The 23182-nt window shown below is 52.9% G+C and overlaps 1 protein-coding gene across 9 annotated transcripts in view; it reads left to right on the top strand.

The window, feature by feature from the left end:
• Positions 1–23182, top strand: part of ADGRB1 (adhesion G protein-coupled receptor B1) — a 423364-nt gene that overhangs the window by 244494 nt on the left and 155688 nt on the right. For all 9 annotated transcript variants that reach the window (XM_075920015.2, XM_075920016.2, XM_075920018.2 and 6 more), the window contains 7 exons: positions 2971–3135; positions 7859–7960; positions 8928–9034; positions 10681–10875; positions 13511–13579; positions 18399–18507; positions 20238–20381. In XM_075920015.2, the coding sequence (XP_075776130.2) occupies positions 2971–3135; positions 7859–7960; positions 8928–9034; positions 10681–10875; positions 13511–13579; positions 18399–18507; positions 20238–20381 (891 nt within the window). The remainder of the gene's footprint in view (positions 1–2970; positions 3136–7858; positions 7961–8927; positions 9035–10680; positions 10876–13510; positions 13580–18398; positions 18508–20237; positions 20382–23182) is intronic.

The raw sequence follows: 23182 nt of genomic DNA, 5'->3' as shown, positions 1-23182 counted from the left end.
TACAGTCTGTATCTCAGAGCGCTTGCAAATCCCATTCCCAAGGCCCGTGAAACAAACCCACACAGACAAAATCTTTTATACCTCAGGCCCAGAATGTAAAAACAAGTGACTTGATCCAGGAAGGAATCTGGCCAATTTATGTTCTTGAGGGCTGATTCTGCAGTTTGACATGGTGAGTGGGCCGTGAGGTAGCTCCTTGCACAAGAATGAATTTCACTTACAATGAAGTCTTCGGGCACATCTACACAGCAGGGCAAAAGCTGAAACAAGCCACACCACTTCAGCTAAGTCAATTGCTTAGCTTAAATTGAAATAGCTTATTTTGGCTTTTGGTGCTGTCTGTGCAGCAGGAAGTCTGAGTCAGACCACTCTTCCTTCGACGTCCCTTACTCCTCGTAAAACGAGGGTGACAGAAATCAGAGTAAGAAGTCCCCCAGCTCGACATTATTTTGACGTTACGTCAAAATAACTGTGTGTAGTGTAGACATGGACTATGTTATTTCAGAATAACGTCAGTTATCCCGAAATAACGCAGCTGTGTAGACGAACCCAAAGTGGGCAGTAACTCCATGGCTGAAAAGTGGCTTCTTGGTTGTCTCTGTGGGGTTTTTCTACTTCTCAAAATCTACTGTGTGGGTAGCACCTCACTCCCTAAGTTGAAGAAGTGAAGCTTGTGAAATGGCCATCTGGATTGAAGCTGTATGCTATGGTTATTAAATGGCTATTACACGCATGCGGTGTTGTGCTAGGTGTGTTGGCACTAGAGAGAAGAGGGTTGGTAAGATCTTTTATTGGACCAACTTCTATTGGTGGAGGGGTCAAGGTTTGGGCCTTACGCAAAGGTCTTGTCAAGTTTATTACCTCACCCACCTTGCCTCACGAATATAAGTGCCTGTCTATATTCAGAGCTTCCACAAGCAGCCCCCAACATCTTAGCCCTGGGTGAGATGAACCAGGAGGCCTGGATGTCTCAGGTGATGGGAAATAAAAACACAAGAATGGCCAGACTGGATCAAATCAGTGGTTCTTCTCCCCCCAGTATCTCGTCTTCTGACAGTGGCTGGAGCAACATGCTTCAGAGCGAATGAGCAGAACAGAGCAGTTTACCCAGGGATCGATCCTGTGATGTTCAGTCCCAGCTTTGGGAAGTCAGAGGGTCAGGGCTCCCAAAGCAGGGAATTGTGTCTCTGATCATCTTGGTTTAATAGCGATGGATGGACCCATCCTCCATGAACCAATCTATTTCTTTTTTGAGCCCAGTTCAACGTTGGATTTTCACAATCCCTCCTCCCGGCAAAGAGTTCTATAGCTTGGCTGGGCATTGGGGCCGTGTCCAGACTCAGGGGTTTTTTCGGGAAAAGTAGCCTTTTCCCGAAAAAACTTCCCCTGTGTCCAGACTCAAGCCGCGTTCTTTCGAAATTATTTTGAAAGAACGCGGCTTTTCTTTCGATGGCGGTAAACCTCAATTTACGAGGAAGAATGCCTTCCTTCGAAAGTTCCTCTTTCGAAAGAAGGCGTTCTTCAATGTAAAGAGGCCGTCTTCGAAAGAGAGCATCCAGACTCGCTGGGTGCTCTCTTTCGAAAAAGCGGATTTCTCTTTCGAAAGATCCGCCTGCAGTCTAGACGCGATCTTTCGAAAGAGGCTCTTTCGAAAGAAGCCTGCAGTTTAGACATAGCCTGGGTGAAGAAATGCTTCCTTATGTTTGGTTTAAACCCCCTATCTATTCATGTCATGGGGTGATGCTGGTTCTGGTGTTATCTAAAGGAGTAAAGGCACCTCTCTATTCATTATCTCAACACCCGTTATGATTCTGTGGTCCCCGACATATCCCCTCTTAGTCACCTCCTTTCCAAGCTGAATAGTCCCAGGCTTTTTATTTTCTCCGCCTGTGGGAGCTGCTCCATGCCTTGAATCATTTCTGTTGCCTTTCTCTGTACTTTTTCCAATTCTCATACATCTTTTTTGACAGGTCGAACAGCCCTGCCTGCGGTATTTAAGATGTGAACGTACCATGGCTTCATACAGTGGCATTATGATAGATTTTGTCTTCTTTTTCTATCCTCTTTCCTTGTGGCTCCTAACATGCTGTTGGCGTTTTTGACTGCCGCTGCACATTGAGCAATGAAACGGGACGGGGTCGACGGCCAGGGGTCAGAAGTGAATTAATGCTGCTCTTTGGCAGCTGATTTGAACAGAGCTGAGCCTGGTTCTTGTGTCTGTCGTGAGACCCCTGGACGTCATCCTATTTCAGGCTGGGGCTGAGGCGGGGAGGGGAGACCTGAGATGAAGTTTGCACTGGAGAAGGACGTGTACAATTGACTCTGGGCATAAGCCTACGATTTCAGCGTATGTCTGGACCTGGAGAGTTAATACACAGGGAGCTGGGGATGCCAATTTACAGTACACCAGTGTGGCACGTATTTATTAGCTGTCTGGATCCTGCTACCACGCATTATCCATTCCTCAGGATGCTTTGACATACTCCTGCTTCCAGTCGCAAAGAGCCAGCGTGCAGCGGGAACTACAAGTGCCCAGTAGCAGGGTCCGGGTAGCCAGCTAGTGCGCAGCATGCCAGGGTGCGGGGGGGTTTACAGGCTGCGTGCTCCCCTCCCCTTCCCAGAAGTCTCCAGGGTTCAAACTTCTTCCACCGCAACTAAAATAGTGGAGCAGCAATCCCCAGCTTCCAGCCGCGATAACGAGCCTTTACACGGACGGCTACAAGGAAGCTGCTCCTGGAGTCCCTCATGCGAGTGAGAGCCGAGTGAGGCCATCGGTGGGGAAAAGCAACCGAGATACGGGCTGTTATGTGACCCTCACCCATCCTCGCCTCCTTCGCCCCTTAGCTAGCGTTAGAGCCTTCGCAATGGGCACCCCCCGGCCCATCCAGCCGTAACACTGCGAGCCTCCACCTCGGGCTCGAGTTCCCGGCGGTTGCCGACGAAGCTCAGGCCCGGTTTTCTCTCCTGCAGTGGACGGCAAGTGGCAGGCGTGGGGGCCGTGGGGGAGCTGCACGACCTCCTGCGGGGGCGGGACGCAGAGGCGCGACCGAGTGTGCTACGGCCCCTTCTTCGGAGGAGACGCCTGCCAGGGGCCCAAGGAGGAGTACAAGCAGTGCAATGACAAGAAGTGCCCTGGTAGGTATCTCACGCGCTTACTGTTCACACCGGCAACGCGCATGGTGGGGCCTGGCCTCCTGCACAGCACAGGTTTGTCAGTGAGGCTCGATCCAACGCCGATCAAAGGCTCCTCTTGATTCCAAGGGCGGTGCCATTGGGCCTGCTGCTCGGTGCTTCTCGACTGGCCTGTGTTTGGGGACCGACAGACGGCGCTTTAGAGGGAGGCAAAGAACCGACGTGTGATACCCAGCAAAAGCCATACTAGAGGCACCCGAATGCGCTGCCATTTTCACACTACTCCCACGGGGCCGTCCACAGGCCTCTGCCCTTCCCAGAGCAGCCCCGGGCCGGCCCAGCTTGCGTGAGTCTGGTCAGTTCCTCAGCTCCCGGGGAGCGGAACCTGCTGCAGTTTTGGGGACCAGCATGCAGTCTGGGCTGGAGGGCTGGGTAGGGCAGAGAAAACCCGGGGGTCTAGTGTGAAACACCAGGAGCAGAAAGGAGCGACAAGGCTCGAAAGCATTTCCTTTGCCAGCCACTGGCGGGGTCTCTTCTGGTGAGATCCCTGGCGGAAAGAGCCTGGCTTGTGTGGCACAGAGGTCAGGCTGGAGAGTCACAACGGTTACCGGGGATAAGATACCGATTTCTTTAAAAAGTGGGGGTATTTCATCATGCCCGGGAGTGGGGGGGCTTCTCCGTCCCCGGAGTCTATCAGTCAAGACTGGACGTTAGGGGAGGCAACAGCTTCCACTTGGCAAAGCTTGTCGGGCGCAGCTCAATACTCCTGGAAGGGGCGGGGCCTTGAGGAGAAGGGGCGGGGCCTTGAGGAGAAGGGGCGGGGCTAGGGCAGCCAGCCCTCAGTGCTGCCGGGGCATGCTTCCCCCAGCCCTCAGTGCTACCCAGAGCATTCTGTGTGGTCCTTGGGGACAGATTTAAAGGGCCGGCGGCTCTGGCCGTCACTGCTGCAATAGCCACCACCGCTCCGGGGCAATCACCAACTTTGGCCCCCCTCCACTGGGGAGCCTGCTGGGTATGTTGACTTGGCTCGCTGGGAAAATTCGGTGGCCTATGTTTCACAGGTGGTCAGACCAGATGGTCACAGGGGTCTTTGTGCCACCGAAGGGTAAAAGCCCCAAACCGTAGCCAGAAGGTGGCACCTAACTTCAGCTGTTGATGACCACCTGGATTCTCTTCTAATTCAGCCGCACCACATCCCCTGGCCATAGACAGACTTGGGAGCAGACCCTCCGCTTCCTGGACTTGACCTTCAGTTTATGTGAGCTAAGGAGCCGGAGCAAGCTACGTCCTTTGGCTCATTTCGGTAGAGGCCTGGAGCTGTGCTGTCCTACCCAAAAGGAGGCACATCTCAGCAGTGCTGGTCCTGCTGTGATTATTCTTTTCCGGAGGGGTGGAGTCAGGGTGCCAAGAAGGACTCTGCAAGTCTATGGCTAAAAGCAAACCTGCTCCGTTAGTGCTCCAGGAAATCTCAAAGAGCAACATGATTTTGTTTCGCAGGAGGACTGAGCTAAGCCAGGTTAGACATTCACATCTCCCAGTGCAACTCGCTTCCCGGCGTGAAAAGGATTTTGTTACAAAGCGATCTTAGATGGTGCCAGGATCAGCCTATTCCTTCCTGGCTGGGGAAGCGCGCCTGTGCTTGTAGATGAGACACTGCCAGGGCCTTTCTACAAAGCATTCCTGGTGTGCAGTGTCCCACAGCACTGCCTGGAGAAGGCAGTCACAAGCCGGCACTGGGCCGGGTCTCAGGAGATCTCAGCTCAATTCGCAGCTCTGCTACTGATACCCCTTCTGCCATGGGCAGGTCACTTAATCCCCGTGCTTCAGACAACCTGCACTTAAACAGGGAAAATAATACTCTCTTTCTCCCACCCAGTTAAAAGGAACGTGATGAGAGCTCTTTAGAAGCTAATATCATGATTGATTGGGGGTTGTGGTCTTCAAGGAAACATGGAGGGGGAAGGGGGCTGTTTCAATACAGATGGTTTGGGGTGTAGATTCCATTCTGAACTGGGTACCCGTGGATCTCTCTTTCTGTCTGGGGCCTTGATAGACATAGGAGTAACCCCCAAGACCTGGGGCCAATCTGCCCCACAGTCAGAGTTTGCTCCGCATTCTGATGCGAGCCCTGCCCTTACACTCACTGCCGTGCCTCCGCTCAGAGGGGCCTTGCGGGCAGTTCCAAAGTAACAAAGGGGCAGATGTGCACACCCGACCCAGTAGTGGGTCCCCTCATCAGGCATCCTGGAGGCCTTGTGGGTGCTCCTTATGCTGACGATGCACTCGGGGCTGTGGACCAGGCATGCGCCACGATTCCCCAGAGCTCACAGTAAAACACCCGGGCTATGTCTACACTGGCGCGATCTTGCGCCAGAGCTATGCAAATGAGGCTAAGCGTGGAATATCGCCGAGCCTCATTTGCATATCTAAGGAGCCGCCATTTTTGCAGAAGAGGCTCTTGCGCAAGAAGGAGCTGTCTACACTACCCCTTCTTGCGCAAGAAAAACCCTCTTGCGCAACGCTGTTCTTCCTGAAAATAATCAGCATAACAGCATTGCACAAGAGGGTTTTTCTTGCGCAAGAAGGGGCCGTGTAGACAGCTCCTTGCGCAAGAGCCTCTTCCGGAAAAATGGCAGCTCATTAGATATGCAAACGAGGATCAGCGATATTCCACGTTTAGCCTCATTTGCATAGCTCTGGCGCAAGATCACGCCAGTGTAGACATAGCCCCAGAGAACCTAGGAAATGGGTTTATTTCAGTCCTCTGCAGCCACTGGCCCCAGCCCGGCAGCTCGGCCAATCATCTGGCACACCTCCACCGGCGCCACCGAACGCTGGCACTGGCATTGCTTCCCCGCGTGGGAGGAGAGCGCAGAGAACAGCTGCCGAGGCCGGTCAGTGGCCATCACTGGCTTGGGAGCTGCCAGGCCTGGATGGGAACAGCTGTGCTGTAGCCTCCCTGTGGACGGGTAGTTCTGCGTGCACAATAAAGAGGAGCTGTAATTGCAAACCGGTACAGATGAGGTTTCCCTCCCCCGCCAGGAGTGATCAATGGTTTTCATACCAGATTCACAGCTTCCACGGATTTATGTCCTGCACGGAATCTTCTCCCACAGAAACCATCCCGGGCGTGGCCGACGAGCTTCCAACGTGCTCAACGCACCAGGGACGCTTTCACTCCCTCTGGGAACTGGCACAGCCTTGCCTCACTGGGCAGCCGTGCCTGTTGGACCCCACGGAGGTTGGAATTTGGTGCAGCCACGGCATGGGGTGCGCTCCACCGGTGCTGGGAGCAGAGGCATCCTTTAAACGTGGCAGCATCCTGCTAGGCTCTGTGATGGCCGTTAGGGCCCAGCGGCAGATTGAAGCCCAGTTTCTCAGCACTATGGGGAGATGCTTCGCTCTCTGCTTTTCCACGTTTGCCTGGCACCGTGGGCACCCCATGTCCATGGCTCCATAGCTGCCTGTGCCAGGCCTGAGGGAGCTTTCTAGGTTCAACTGGCCAGCTGTGTCTCCTCTCCCACTTTCCTGCCCTTTCCCCTTCCAACCTCTCCTCCCTTAAGGTGCTACAGTTCTGGGCAGCAGTGTGTGAAGCATACAGAGCCCAGCATGGGTGTAATGCCTCCTAGGCAGGAGTCACCAGCAACCCCACCCCTCTACCTTCCACGCCAGCCCTCTACTATGTGAGTGTAACACAAGCAGCTGCCCTGAGATAAACCTCAGGGCTACGTCTACAGTACGAGTTTTCTTGGCAAAAAATAAGCAAATGAGGGACCCATTTGCATGAGTCACAGTCTCATTTGCATATTTTCTGATGATCTGTTTTTGCACTGGGGTTTTTGTGCAAAAACAAGCAGTGTGAACGTTTTCTTTTTGCACAAAAACACTTTTTTCGCAATATCCTTATGCCCCCAAAAAGGGGGTAAACCGATCTTTTGCAAAAAGATTTTTTGGCACTAAAAGAAAACGTCCACACTGCTTGTTTTTGCGCAAAACCCCTAGGCTGCATCTAGACTGGCAAGTTTTTCTGCAAAAGCAGCTGCTTTTGCGCAAAAACTTTCCAGCTGTCTACACTGGCCGCTTGATTTTGCACAGAGCACTGACGTTCTACTGTCTGAAATCAGTGCTTCTTGTGCAAATGCTTTGATGTTCCAGTTCAGGCAACAGCCCTTTTCCGGAAATGTTTTTGCGCAAGAGGGCCAGTGCAGACAGCTAAAAACTGTTTTGCGGAAAAAAAACCCCGATGGCGAAAATGGCGATCGGGGCTTTCTTGCGCAAAACCGTGTCTAGATTGGCACGGATGCTTTTCTGCAAAAAGTGCTTTTGTGGAAAAACGTCCGTGCCAATCTAGACGCTCTTTTCCACAAATGGTTTTAACGGAAAAACTTTTCCGTTAAAAGCATTTGCGGAAAATCATGCCAGTCTAGACGTAGCCCTAGTGAAAAAACGGATCAGAGAAAATATGCAAATGAGACCGCAACGCATGCAAATGAGTCCCTAATTAGCATATGCTTTTGCCGAGAAAACTCTTTGTGTAGACATAGCCTTGGGGTTTGTCTCAGGAGCTGCTGGCTGTCGGCACAGCTCTTTTTCCTCCATGCTACCAGGTCCTTTCTCTTCCTCTCCCATTTCCTCTTGCCTTTTCCTCTCTGCAACTCTCCACTTCCTTTCGTCCCATCATACTGCTGCTGAGCAGACAGCCGTGCTAACCCATTGTCCTTTGCAGAGCCCCACGAGATATGCGATGAGGATAACTTTGGTTCCGTGGCGTGGAAGGAAACGCCCGCTGGAGATGCTGCGGCTGTCCGGTGTCCTCGCAATGCCACGGGTAAGTCCTGCCAGTGGAGTCACCCTGAACTCAGACGGATCTCGGTCCCCTCCGACGCAAAGAGGACCAGGTTGTGTTGCAGTGAGGGACGTGCATGACCGCTGGGAAGCTTTCTCCAGAAGCACATGGTGGGTGTGTCTGCTTTCTCTCTGCACCGCTGCCTTCTGGAGGCCATGCTGTGCGGGAGAACGTGCCCTTCCAAGCCACGAGAGGCCTCGGGGCAGGTCTTCAGTGGCAGGAGCTGAGCCATTGTGGGAATGGATGTGGGGGCTAAGCGTGATGGAGAGATGAATGCCAGGGGGGTTCTTTTGAGGCTCCTGGACAAACGCAACCCTCGTGGTTCTCGCTGGATGGCTCAGCCTGTGCTGTCTAATATTCTCCCATGGCCCAGTCTTTGCCTAGGTCCCAGCCTGGAGTAAGCGGTCATGGAAGGGTCTGTGGCTTGCACCCCAACCAGGTGCAAGAAAGTGTGCCCAAAGGAAGGTTGCTAAACCGATAAGCAATAAAACCCTGCTTGTGAACTGAGGACAACCTGCTCCTGGGGGACTCTCAAAGAGGAAGAGGGCACGTCCACTGCCATTTTGGGGCCCAGTCGTGTCAGATCCCCTTGTAACTCCTCACTGCCAGCTTTCTCCTTGAGTAATTTAGTATCTCCTGCGAACTTTGTCACCCCACTGTTTCTCCCTCCCTTTTCCAGACCATTGATGAATACATTGAACGCCACAGTACAGATCCTTGAAGGACCCTGCTTTTAACCTCTTTCCACAGTGAAAATGGGCCATTTATTCCTAACCTGCCTTTCCTAGCTTCCAGCCTTCCTTGTGCTCCGATGACTGCTTACTTTGCTTAACAGCCTTGGGGCAGGACCTTGTCAAAGACTTTGAAAGTCCAAGTACGCAATAGCCACTGGATCCCCCTGGCCACATCCAGCTGGCCTCTCTTCCATGCCCCTTTCATTCTCCTTTAGGGTTGATCCTCCGAAGATGCACTTTAGATGAAGAAGGGATAGCGTACTGGGAGTCTCCGACGTACATCAAGTGTGTTTCCATTGACTACAGGAACATACAGGTGATGGTAAGAAAGATTCACTTCTCATGTGCATGGATCTGTTTCTCCCCCTGCCATAATTAATATGGGAGAGTCCCCAGAGAGACCCAAAATGGGATTATGAATCCAGTGGTGACCCATTCTTCTGTACTGAGCCAGTGTCCCGTGACGATGGGAGAGGGTGGCAGCCCTGCAGAAGGCTCTGTGGTTAAATCAGAGGGCTGGCCACTTGCAATTAGGTGTTATCCTCCATTTCCTGGCCAAATTCCAGTTTCCTGACGTTCACCCCACAGAGTTAAAGCCAGGATGCCACCCCGTTCTGCCCTAAACCGTTGTGCCCTGTGGGGCTGCATTTCGGTGGCCATGCCAGGAGAGTTTGTAAAGCACTTTGGGAGGGAAGGTGTAAACGCACGGCCTTGCGGACCTTTCCAGTGCGCAGAAAAGCACGGCGCTCCCAGCTGTAAAACAGGGATCGTTGTTCCTTCTTCCCCCTCTGCCCGACGCGTCTGGTTAGACTGTAAACGCCTTGCAAGAAGAATAGTCGCTCGCTGGGTATTTTAGTGTCTAGCGTGATGGGGGCCCCGGTCTCGGATAGGTCCTCGAGCTCAGAGATTTTTTTTTTCTCATGGCCCAGTTGAAGAAAATCGTTTGACTGGAGTGTGGGCTCCAGGGTGGGGCTGAGGATGCAGCTTTGGAGTGCAGGAGGGGGTCCGGCTTTGCAGGGGCAGGAGGGGCTTACCTTGAGCGGCTCCCAGGCAGCGGTGCAGCTAATGCAGCTTCCTGCCTCTCCGGGCACCGCAGACCATGCTGCACCCCAGAGCAGCCGGCAGCAGGTTCCCAGCCAATGGAAGTGCGGAGCTAGTGCTCAGGGCAGGGGCAGTGCATGGAGCCCTGTGTGCTCCCCCCACCCTCACCTAGGAGCCTGGCCTGCTGGCGACCGCTTCTGGGGCGCAGCGCAGTCTGCAGTGCCAGGACAGGAAGCCCCGCCCACTGGTCACCTGATCTGCCTTCAGCAACCACACCCAGTGCCCGACATCCCCCAGTTTCCTAGTTTGGAAACCCCCGCCCTAGCTGTTATAATAATAAAAACTGCCCTGCCCCTGCCACACTCCGGTGGCTCATCTGGAAAGTCAGTGCCTGCCGCAGAACTGTCCTGGTTGCTGTCTCGGGGCTAGCATGGCTGTAACTCAGGAATAAACCTGCACCAGGTCTCTGTGGTGAGCAAAATCTTCCCCTGCAGCTGGAATAATGTGGCAGAGCAGCTGCAGGGATGCATCCCTTTCTGGCCCCAAGGAAAGTGGGATTCACTTGTCTTCCCTTAGCCAGCTTGCAGATCTCACAGGGTCTCCCTGATTGCACAGAGCTGAGGGCCAGAAGGGACCCTGAGACCATCACACGCGTCCTCCCGTGTATCACAGGCCAGAGCATTTCTCTCCGATCCTTTGTATCGAGCCAAAGGACTTGGTTTAGACTCGAGTGCTTCAGTCCTCAGCAGACTGAACTGTCATGGAGAGGTAAAGGCCAAGCTACCACCCATGCTAAGGGCCCTGTAACGGCAGGGAATTGAACAGGCGACCTGAGACCAGATGGGACTGCGGTGATCCTCTAGTCTGTGTTCCTGAGAGCTCCCCTGCCATGCGTGTTTGACTCGCCGCCCTCTTCTCTCGTCTCAGACAAGGGAGCATCTCTCCAAAGCCCAACGGGGGCTGATGGGCGAAGGGGTGTCGGAAGTGCTGCAAAACCTGGTGGAGATCTCCCAGGACGGGACCAGCTACAGCGGGGACCTGCTCTCCACCATGGACGTACTCAGGAACATGACCGAGATCTTCCGCAGGGCGTATTACAGCCCCGCTGCTGGGGACGTGCAGGTGAGCAGAGGAAGGGAGAGGCCGGTTTTGATGAGATGGGTGCCGGTGGGCAAGCCTACGGCATGGGCATGCAGACCCAGCATTTGGGCCACCACCGCGAGCCCTGGAATCGCCGTATCGCGGATGAAAGCCCAGACAAGTCAGAAATGTCTCTGCTTCCTGCTGTGATGTGCCTTGTTGCTCAAAGTGCACTGCCCAGGCTAACGAGCTCCCCCCACACCCAACCCCCACCCGCTCACGCACTAATAACTTGAAGCGCAAAGTCATTGATTCAACCCAGCCGCACTTTCTGTGGCGTCTAATTGATTGCGGTGCCGTCTTGGAAGGAATCGGAGCCTAATGGCACAGAGGGGAGTTGATCCTTGGGTATTAGGTGTCTAGATATTGATGTGGGAGAAGGTGGACGGCTCCTTGCCTTGGGCTTTACTTTCAGCTGTTGCCTGTGAACTGGCTACAGACGTGTCCTTGGGAAAGTCATCAGCCCACAACTGAAACATGAAGCTTGCCCTCTGGGCGCTGCTTCCCCGAGGCATCAGCAAGGGTGGTGAAAATGGAGAGGGAAATCAATGGCTTTGAACTCTCCACCCCCTACCCTCTCATCTCTCATACACACGTACGCAGCAGGACTGTGCCTGTCTAGCCCCTCTTCCTCTGACAGCCCTTTCTCTCGTCTCCTGTAATAAGGGGAGGGGGTCCCCAGCAGCTTTCCTCCACAGTCAGTGGTTTTGTGGTTCCATAAGGCATGGTGACTGGGCTGAGCTAGTCCGGCAGCCCCTGTGCTCGCTGGCTACAGAGGCTGATTGCTCTCCTGGTGCTAGCCGTGGATGGGAGGAGATGGGGTCTCTCCTGGACGCCTGCATTTCCTGTGCATTACTCAGCAGGGGAAACGTCTCCGCTCTTTGAAGCATGGTGCAGGTTTGGTCATGTGCACTTAGCCCCCAGCAGAGAGTACAGAGAAAGTGCATTAGCTCAGAGTGGTCAAGCCTCACCTGCTGAGACTTTTGCGAGCATAGGGGTGAGACAGGAGCGGCTTGACCTTCAGCACGCTCCGTTTGTTTGAGATGGAGCCAACCGAGAGCTAGGGAGAGAGCACTGAACGGGGGTGGGAGAAACCTCGGTGCCGTTCCTGGTTCAGCTTGCCTGTGTGATCTTGGGCAAGTCACTTAATCTGCCCTGTGCCTCCATCTCCCCTTTTGTACAAGGGGGATAATTTGGCAGTATATCCCAGGGTGTTGAGAATCCACGAAAGATGGAGAGATATATTGGTGATGGGGGCAAGGGAAATGGATTGATGGATGGAGTGTTGTGAGCAAGACACGAAAAGTCATTCTTCTGCTCTACTCTGTACTGATTCGGCCTCAGCTGGAGTATTGTGTTCAGTTCTGGTCATCACATTTCAAGAAAGATGTGGAGAAATTGGAGAAGGTCCAGAGAAGAGCAACAAGAATGATGAAAGGTCTAGAGAACATGATCTAGGAGGGAAGACTGAAAGAACTGGGCTTGCTTAGTTCAGAAACGAGAAGATGGAGAGGGGACATGAGAGCAGTTTTCAAGTACCTACAAGGGTATTATAAAGAGGAGAGGAAAAACTGTTCTTGTGGACCTCTGAGGATAGGAGAAGAAGCAAATTACTTAAATTGCAGCAAGGGAAGTTGAGGTTGGACATTAGGAAAAACTTCCTACCTGTCAGGGTGGTAAAACACTGGAATAAATTGCCCAGGAAGGTTGTGGAATCTCCATCGCTGGAGATATTTAAGAGCAGGTTGGACAGCCATCTATCAGGGATGATCTAGACTGTGCTTGGTCCTGCCATGAGGGCAGGGGACTGGGCCTGATGACCTCTGAAGGTCCCTTCCAGTTCTAGTGTTCTATGAATGGATGGATGGATTTTCAATTACAGTCAAGTAGTCCGGTACAACACAAGCCAGACCAATACTTGCAGCACCACGCCCATCACTCCTCTGTGAGCTAGAACAGATCCTTTAAAAGAACATCCAGCTTTGATTTAAAGACTACACATGATGGAGCATCCACTAGGCCCCCTGGTAAGGTTTCCCAGATAGACAGAACAACCCTAAATTCTGAACCTGGCCAGGAATTCTGAACAGGGACTGAGGTGTGGGAAGCATTTGCTGGCTGTGCAGTAGGCCGAGCCAAACTATCAGACTCACACTACGCCTAGATCTTGAGATCTCCAAAATGTAGGCCTGCGGCGGAGTTGAGAGAGCCAGCCGGAGGGAGCCGGGTATCCTGTGGGCGAGCTCTGTGCAGATTCTCCAATCCTGCTGCTTGCCAGGCCTCTCCTAATTCAAACCCCTTTGGCATTTTGCCCTATATCTGCCGACACCCGCCCTCCTTTGGTTTCTGTTTTGGGGAATGCTCACTGGCCGCCCCATTGCATTCAATGGTGAGCAAGATGATGACTCTTCTTCCAATGGGAGGCACTTGGAGTTTAGTGATTTATTTTATTGGGAGCAGGGCTTTGGTTTGTTCAGGGCCTTGGGATCCTCTGGGGAGGTCAGAGCAAATCCTCTTTTCGCTCACACGACTCTCTGCTCTCTCGCGGGTGGTCGGGCACTCCCGGGTGTTCTTCTGATCACAACTTCCTTTTCCTTTTTGTGTCTCGCCCCTCTAGAACTTCGTCCAGATCATCAGCAACTTGCTGTCAGAGGAAAACCGGGACAAGTGGGAGGAAGCTCAGATGGTATGGACCTGCTGCTTAAACCTACCTCCCAAATCAGGCTGGCTCTCAGCATGTGGTGCCGGTGGGGAGGGGTTTGGGGCATTTCTCCTTGGTTTGGGAACTCTCAAAGTTTTCCGTTAAAAGCATTTTCGGAACAGAGCGTCTAGATTGGCACGGACGCTTTTCCACAAAAGCACTTTTTCCGGAAAAGCGTCCGTGCCAATCTAGATGCGCTTTTCAGCAAAAAAGCCCCGATTGCCATTTTCGCGATCGGGGCTTTTTTGCGGAAAACAAAGCTGAGCTGTCTACACTGGCCCTTTTGCGCAAAACTTTTGTGCAAAAGGACTTTTGCCCGAATGGGAGCAGCATAGTATTTCCGCAAAAGCACTGACAATGTTACATGAGATCGTCAGTGCTTTTGCGGAAATTCAAGCGGCCAGTGTAGACAGCTGGCAAGTTTTTCCGGAAAAGCAGCTGATTTTCCGGAAAAACTAGCCAGTCTCGACACAGCCCATGTGTCTAACAGGTGTTGTACTCAATGGGCCTCCGTTTCACCCACAAGAGATAGAACTGATCCAGCCACTGCAGTAGGCTGAATTACCCCTGCTGACAGAAATCGGTGTTGACAGACCCTGCTCGACTTCAGAGCCAAGTGCAGTCTTGGCCTTTTAAGGTTCCTAAGACAGAGTCCGGTATGAGAAGATGAACCCGTCCTGCAGGACAGGTGGGACTGGAAAGAGCCCAGACTGTGCCCTGCCATCTGAGCTGAGCAACGGTTCATTAATATTGTAGCTGCCCTTTCCACACAAGGATGCCTTGTGACTTCCCAGGGATGCTGTCCGTTTGGGCGCATGCTTGGTAATTCAGCAGATAAAGCACATCCTCTCATGCCCGGCTACTTGTCCGGTCTACGTCTTCCCAAATCCTGACCCCGTCTCCTCTGTTTGATTGCACTTCCTGCCCGGCTGGGTAGGTGACTTCCCCACGATCCCTAACCTGGACTGAAAGATGCCTTTCTCCCTGGACCCGCTCGCTGCTCACCAGGGCTGATTTCTCTGCAGCCCCAGAGAGCCGCATCTGAGTGAAATGTGTCTGCCTGGAAGGCAGGGCATGTTCACAAACGACTCTGACTGAAGGGCACCCGTCTGCTCCAGCTGCTCCCCTGCCCCTTCCACCTTCCTGCAGCTCAGCACACAATCCTGCGTCTCGGGTCTCAACATCCCCACAGCCAGGTCTGTCGCTAGGCTCTGGCAGGTGTCCATCAAGTGGAATCCATTCCCCTCAGGGCATCATGAGGGCATGGGTCTTTTAGCTGCCATTTTGTCCTGTGGACCCCCTCAGAAGGGGCAGCCCACAGCAAAGGAGTGAGAGGCGATTGCCTGGCACAAACGGGACACCTTCAAGACCAGTTTTCCTCAGAAGGGCCACGGTACTTCTCTGGCAGTTAAGGAGCTGCCGGGTTCATCTGTGAGCCCCTCGGTCAAGGAGGGGAGTGAAGACTGTTGCAGAAAGGGCACAATACAGTGAAATGCAAATAAATTGTTCCTAGGTTGCAGCAAACGCTTGTGCTATTGGTGCATGGCCGGCATTGGATACTGACTGAGCTTGGGTTAGGCCCTGGAGGGTTTTCGCCTTCCTCTGTAGCATGCGGTACGGGTCACTTGCGGGAGGATTCTCTGCATCTTGGGGTCTTTGAACCATCATTTGAGGACTTCAATATCTGAGATATAGGTGAGAGGATTATTCTAAGAGGGGTGGGTGAGATTCTGTGGCCTGCACTGTGCAGGGAGTCAGATGATCATAATGGTCCCTTCTGACCTTAAAGTCTGTGAGTCTATGAATGTATGAGCTTAGAAGGGAGTGACTGGAGGAAGAGGATCCCCTGGAAGAGATCACAGGTTCAAAGGTGGGCCAGGTCAGGAATGGTGTGGGGGCAATGCCCCCGATTAGCACCCTTGTTGGCAGGCTCTGTGGGGAAGCAGGCCCTCAGATGGGGAATGGGTGCGTTTCCTAGGTAAAAGGGGTTAGACCAAGAACAGGCCGCACCTCGACACTGAACTCCCCTTTCCCCTCGAAAGCGGGTGTTTCCCCAGCACAGGTGTAAACCCAGGCTGGTTCCCGAGGAGGTGACAGACCGAATGTAGCAAATCCATGTGTACAGCCGCATTTCAGAACAGTCACTGTAGCGCGGACTCTGCTGAGTCGTCATGACAACGCAGAAACCCCATTGATCGTCATAAAAATAGTGGCAGTTTTCTCCAGCTGCAGTGAGTTCCTAGTGGCTTTCTCCTAGCTGCGTCCCTGTGAGGTACCCCGGCTTGCTGGTCCCCGGGCCTCTGACCCCACCCGAAACATGGGTACCCTGAACGATGGCTCAGCAGCCACCGTTGCTGTTGTCCTATCCCATGACCATCAGATCTGGCCAGGCAGCTTGACAATGCATTCAGGGCTTGAGCCAGGGACTCTAATCTGATGTGTTGCCCTTTCCTTGCAACGGGACATAGAAACGCATGGGCAGGTGCTACAGCCTGCTCCTGCCACATGGTGCAGAGTGTACGTAGTCACTCCCGTTCCTCCTGGTGCTCATTCCTGCGGCGGATGTTCTGCTCTGCGCGGCTTTGATGTCCTCCTGTATCTCAGCATCACTGAATCACAGAACACTGGGACCGGAAGGGACCTCGAGAGGCCATCGAGTCCAGTCCCCTGCCCTCACGGCAGGACCACGCACTGTCTAGACCATCCCTGACTGGTGTCTGTCTAACCTGCTCTGAAATATCTCCAGAGATGGAGATTCCACAACCCCCCTAGACAATTGATTCCATTCCCCCCCCCCCCCCCGACAGTTAGGAAGTTTTTCCTAATGTCCAATCTTTTCATCACTGTTATAGACAGCATGAAGGTCATGGCTGACATGGCCTGTATTGCCTAGGGGACTTGGATGCCATAGGATCTTGGCCTAAAACTGAGATCTAAAACCAGAGTCTGCTCTCCATAAGCACCAAAAGCAGAATCACAGGGCATCGCTTCTCTGAAATACCCCAGTCGCTAGAGGGCCACATAGACTGGATCTGCTCTCAATCCACACAGGGGCAGATATATGTTATCCTCCCTACCATATACACAGATTCCTCTTTTACTGGGCGTTAGCTCCCATCTCCCGATTTGAAAAGCCCAGCCGAACAAGCCCAACAACTCTTTTTTAGTGGCCTACACCTTAGTATCTCATTCCTGGCCCAGATGTCCCTCCATGGTCAATGACAGCTCAAACGTTTAATAATATCCTCTTCCTATGCAGATGTATAGTTTGGCTGGGAATAGCTACTTGTTTGATCACTTAGATGTCTGGACAATCAACTTACGACAGATCTAAGATGCAATTACATTGATATCCATGTACCAGGCAAAATTGCAACAGGGTCTATCAACAAACCAAACCAAACCAGTTCTTATTTCTGTCTATTCTCCTAGGCATGGTTGGGCTTGATTTTCAACTTAGGAGTGCTTAGAGAGTTACGTTTAGCTCCTGACGCTTAGATCCATTGTCCCAGGGTCATGTCTGGTGTCACTAAATACAACCAGGCCTTTCAGAGACCAATACTTCTCAGGACGAATCCTCTCAACAGAGAACCGTACATCGGAAAGAGCCCGAACAACCCCTCCATGGTGGCCCTACAATGGGACATCCAAATATTCAGGCACTCAAAGCTGCCTGCCGAATTTCGGATGTCTGCTTCTCAGCTGGGACTTACACATCCTCTTGGGGTTCCCAGATTGACGGAATCAGCCTCTTTCCCCCCCATCTTTTGGAACACCCATTCTCCAGGAGCGGTGTTGCCTCCTGTTTCACAACATTGTGACAATGTTCCCTTTGCGTAGCTTGGTGGGTCCGGACTGGCCTAGCGGCACTCAGTCCAGGAACGGCGGTGTGGGCAAAGATTCTCTGGATGCCCTCTGTTTGCTCAGTGTATTTCCAGTCCCGTTGGCTCCTGGAGTCGAGCACAATATTCCAGAAGCCAGATCCCCGTGAGTCCTCGAGGAGTTTGGAATGAGTAAAGTTCTCGGGTTTGCCCCTGGGGGCTGGTACTCTAGAACTTGCCTTGAGAATGGCTAGTACCTCTTTACGTGCCACATGGTGGCTCCAAATCCCATTGGTCTTGCTGGTGGACAAACCAGGCCAGATTGTCCAGAACACTTAAATGGAGCAGCGCCGATTTATATCACCTGCTATAAATGGCATATCTCATTGGCTGACACATACTTTTAGTGCAGGGCCTGGAAACCTATAAATATGTTCCGGGGTTTTCCTGGGCCAGACTGATCAGTGGGATAAGTCACGTGGAGTAAGGAGGGTAGGCCAGTTGGTCATCACCAATGTTCCCTCTAACTTTTTCCATCCGCGAGTGGGATACATTTTGTTATGTGCACCGAGACATATACGGATGTGCACCACCAGTAGAAACACATGCTGTTGGCGCTCTGCTAATCAGCTGGGCAGCATTTGAATCACTCCTGGGTGGGCGCCCAAGTGCCCAGCTTACAGGGAACTCTGGGCATCGCCATCCGCACGCCCAAATTTTGCCCTCCTGTTGCTCCTCCATATCCACCAGCTGTTTTCCCAAACGGATTCTCCTATTGTCTTTTCCTGTCCGTGTTTCTATCTCCTTGGATCACTTCTCTGCCCCGCTGGCGGTTTGCTGCTCCGCTGCATTCCAGAGCAAGAATGCTTCTGGCGCTGTGTGCGCTAAGCCTGGCTTGAACCCGTGCCCTCTGAGAGCTCCAGCATAAGCTCCTTTGCGCTCCCTGCTGCTAAATATTTGACCTCTCCTCCTTGGGTTTGCAGATGGGGCCGAATGCCAAGGAGCTGTTCAGGCTGGTGGAGGATTTCATTGATGTCATTGGATTTCGCATGAAAGATTTCCGGGACTCTTACCAAGTGACGGACAATCTGGGTGAGTTGGTTCGGATTCCCCTCCCCTCCCCTGCTCTGTGGGCGGATTCAAACCATGCGCTTACTCCCTGCAGGTTTTATGGGCTGGCTGGGAGCCCGGGGAGGGTCAGAGAGGGAGCAGCGGGAGCCATGCAGCGACTTCTGCTCATGTGAGAGACACGGGAACGGACCCCGCCCATGTCCTGGGGTCAGGCTCCACACTTACTCTTAGCCCTGGCCTACACCAGGGGGTTATTTCGAAATAACGAGTGGAGCGTCCACACTACCCAACCCGTTATTTCGAAATAATAACTCCGGCTTTCCACAAGGAATAACACTATTTCCAAAATAGTTATTTCGAAATAACGGCAGTGTGGACGCTCCGGTGCCGCTATTTTGAAGTAACTACTCCCCACTGTAATTCAAACTAACTAAGCCCTCTAAGTCGAGGGAGCATGTCCATATTAACAGAGCCTGCCTCGGACTCAATTCGAGACTTCTCCATGCCGTGGACACGCTACTTTGATATTGTTATTTCAGGAGTTATTATTTCAAAATAGGTTATTCTGAAATGATTTCCTAGTGTCCTGAGAGTGGATGAGGCTGCGGGAGAGGTGGTATCACCTTGCTTTATGGACTGACGTTAGCTGAGCAAGTACCTCCTGCCGTGCCAGGGATCCTAACTCTCCTGGACAGCATCAGGCTAATTCAGAGGCTTCCAGCCTTCCTCTGCTTTCACCCACACTCTTGGACACCAAGATCGCAAAGCCCCATATGCTCACACCTCCTCCCTTCTCAAGCCCTAGTTGCCTCAGCTCATGGGAGGCGGGGAGAGACATTTCCTAGAGCCCTCCTTGTTCTTACAGGCAACATCTCGCCAGCGAAAGCGGGGTTTGTCCCAAGGGGCTCCCTTAACCAAGCGGGGAAGGAGAATCTTTCTCTGAGACAGGGCATAGCCTTGACCTCTCTCCAGGCTAAAGGAATGCCATCTGTCTGGTCTCAGCTCCCCTTCACACCATATATACCACACGGACAGCAGCATTTTCTCAGAGCAGAAAGTCCAGAATTGTGGGTGTTTCTTGGCCCTGAATGGTCAAGGACTGAATTTCTACTCAGAGTTGCACCAGTGTGAATGAAGTCATTGGAGTCACTCTGGGGTAAATGAAGTCATTGGAGTAACTCTGGAGTCACTCTGGGGTAAATGAAGACATTGGAGTCACTCTGGAGTCACTCTGGGGTAAATAAAATCATTGGAGTCACTCCAGAGTCACTCTGGGGTCAGTGAAGACATTGGAGTCACTCTGGAGTTGTGCTGGTGTAAATGAAGACATTGGAGACACTCTGGTGTAAATACAATCATTGGAGTCACTCCAGAGTCACTCTGGGATAAATGAAGACATTGGAGTCACTCTGGAGACACTCTGGTGTAAATGAAGTCATTGGAGTAACTCTGGTGTAAATAAAGTCTTTGGAGTCACTCCGGAGTCACTCGGGGGTAAATGAAGACATTGGACTCACTCTGGAGTCATGATGGTGTAAATGAAGTCAGCAGAGTGACTCTGGATTTACACCAATGTCAGGGAAGACCATGGAGTTACTGTGTATTCACACCAATGTCCAAGTGAGCACACACTGACTCATCCAAAGCTCTTGTCCTGCTATTGTACCCGCAGGTTTCTCAGTGGTGGGAGCGCGAATGTTGAGCTGCCCACATGGGCTTTGCTTTACTTCTTGCTTCTGTTTTCCCTCAAGTCCTCAGCATTCACAAACTCCCCGCCAACGCCGCCACCGACATCAGCTTCCCCATGAAAGGCTGGAGGGGCATGGTGGACTGGGCCAGGACCTCCGAGGACAAGGTCACCATCTCCAAGAGCATCCTCTCGACAGGGCTAGCAGGTAAGGCAGCGCCGCTGCGGCATCGCTGAACTCCGGCCTCCTTTGCACTCTGGCTGCAAGCTCTGCCCCCAGCTAGAGGGAGCTGCCTGAGGTAGGGTTGCCAGATACTTTCACAAAAAATCCCAAACATGGCAGGAAAAAAAATTGGTTGAGAAAAAATATCCCCACGCTCCTTGCTCCCCCCGCCCTCGCCAGACGCTGCAGGGAAAGAATGTCCCGCCGGCCTTCTATCCCAGAGAAACAGAAAACACCGAACATGTCCAGTATTTTCTGGGTTTTTTTAACCCGACAGGGGCCAGAAATAACAGACTGTCTGGATGAAAATGGCAACCCTACCGAGAGGTCCCATCCCAAACATGGGGCTGAGCCTGAACGATAGGGCCTGGTTTAGATCCAGCTCTGAGCTCCCTAGAAAGTCCAGGAGATTAGTTCGGGCCCGGATCCATCCCTAGACATAGCAGCTCCTTGTTTAGGAGGCTGCCGGAGGCAGCACCAAACCTCAGAGCAGCTGGGCACCTGAGGGCAGCCGCAGTACGTTGCTGACATTACGAACCCACTCGCTCCATGCGTCTGGGAGGACCCTGATGTGCTGGGTGAGAGGCGAGCCATCAGCTGGACAGGACATTCCCCTCTCTCTGCCCCGGTCCCAGCCAGCCCTTCCGAACAAGCTTGCCTCTCCGTGGGGATTGTGCGTTGTTTCCAGTCCGGGTCACGGCACCTGTTCAGTGCCATGAGCCAGTGCAGAGAAAGACTCTGCGCCGGGGGCGGACGTCGCGGCACCGGGAGCGCTGTTACCAGTGTAAGGATGGGTCTGTTTCAAGCAAATAGGCTCCTACTGCCGAGTGGAGGAGTTGCGGGGGGCAGGGAGAGAAGGAAAGGTGGCCATTCATCATGCAGTGGATATGAAATGTTCCGGGTTATTAGCTTGCCTGGCTCCAGCCGCCGGGCAGGTAGTGCTTGGCTGCCGGGCAGGCAGTGGCCGTGGAGCTGGAATGATGTGTGTGCTTCCTGGGTGTAATCCTCTGTAACCACACATCAGTGGCAGGAGAGAGGGGGCATGAATCACTCAGGGGTCATTTGCTCCGTGGCAGTCTATTATCAGGCCAGAACCGCAGCATGGGGAGGGAGAGGGGCAGCGAGCCAAGAAAATCCAGCCTGCTCTTGAGCACCAGCCAAGGCCTTCTGAATCTCAAAGGAAAACTGCAGAGCTCACGGCCCGGATCGTAGAGAGATCAGCCAGGCGTTGATTCTGTAGCTACCCTGTGGGGCATCCGTTAGCTGCAGCAGGTCTTTGGGGTACTGGGTGTGGAAGCCTCAGTTCCCAGTGAGTCCACAGAGTTCGTCTTCGCAGGGGAGGGGCTCTGCTCTTTGCAGGGTTGGGGCCTGTATCATGAGACTAGTATTTCAGAAAGTGACGCCTAAACTACCCCTGCAAAGGGGTCTAGCCACTATCGGGTCCCGTTCTCTGTAGCTGTGCCCAGCACTGGTTGGCTTCTGCAGTGAGAGCAGGCCGGTTGCTCTTTCCCCATCAAGCTGTGGAGACAAAGGCAGGAGACTGGCCGAGTGGTTGTCATGATCCCTTGGCTTCCCTGTGCACCTTTCTCCCAAGCACAGCCTTTCATCAAGTTGCAGAACCTATTCCATTGGGTAGATGAGCATTAGAGCCACCATTCTGCGGACAAGGAACACTGCAAAGCAGTTAAGTGACTGCCCCAAGGACATGTAGGGAGTCAGTAGCAGAGACCTGACTTAATCCAGGACTGCAGCACAAACTAGTCATAGATCACTGCCTTCTAAACAGAATGCCATCCTTTACAAGGGCAATAAATGGTTAAATTCACAAATTAGGACTTACATTATTATTCTCTTCCGTTCCATCCGGAGCTTCATTTCCTGGGCCTTATCTTGTATCATCATATTAGCAAAAGGCTGTTTCCTTGTCAATATATTATTTATTGGGAGAGGCGTTTAACTCTTTTTAACACTCGTCTCATCGTTGCGAATGCCTCCAACAGGGAGAATACTAGTGCGCCGCCTGCATTGCTAGAATAACAACTTTGCAGCTTGCTATAAAATAAAGGCCCCGTCTTCAGGGTGTGTGAATGAGCTGTGGGCTTCACTGGAGCTATGCTGCTTTGCTCCCACTGAGGATCCAACCATGAAATGGGCCCTTTAAAATGGGTCCTGCGAAAATCTTCACAGCTCCAGTGCTGCAGGGACCAGCTTCTAGCGCCTGGGCTACTGAAAAACAACCTGTCGGGGTAACCCAGACGGGGCACTTCCGTTGCTAAAGTCTGGATGCAGATTTCAGACCCGTCTCATTGACACTCCGTCCCCTTGGCATTCCCACGGAGTGCACATGAGAATCAGGTCCCCGCAGTTCGTTTTCTGTTCACACACAAGCCCGCTGGGGGAGTTGCCTGCCGCAGGCCCAAGCACAAAGGGGAAGAGAGAGCCCTTGTGTGTGTGCGGGTCTGCAGGACCAGAACAGGGGCCCAGGACGTGTGTGTGTGCCCATGACGGCGCTGCTCAGAGGCACCAGCTGGTTTTCAGGGGGCTGTTGCTTTCCACAGCTGGGTTGTGCGAGGGAGACGGTCGGTCAAGTGACTGGCCCAGAGGTCGCACAAATGAGTCGGCGGCTCATCTGGGATCAGCACGGAAGGGCCTGCGGCCTCTCAGGCTGTGCGCCCCGACTGTGTGGCGTCACATAGCATTAGGATCCATCGTGCCAGCCTGGCGGAGCTGGGCCCCAGCCGTGCGGCGTTGGCTGACGGCCGGCGTCACCCTCTGGCGAGAAGAGG

This window comes from Pelodiscus sinensis, chromosome 2, assembly GCF_052426305.1.
Source record: "Pelodiscus sinensis isolate ZL-2025 chromosome 2, ASM5242630v1, whole genome shotgun sequence".
NCBI lineage: Eukaryota > Metazoa > Chordata > Testudines > Trionychidae > Pelodiscus > Pelodiscus sinensis.
Note: the sequence above shows the minus strand (reverse complement) of the source record. Positions and strands in the feature narration are given on the sequence as shown.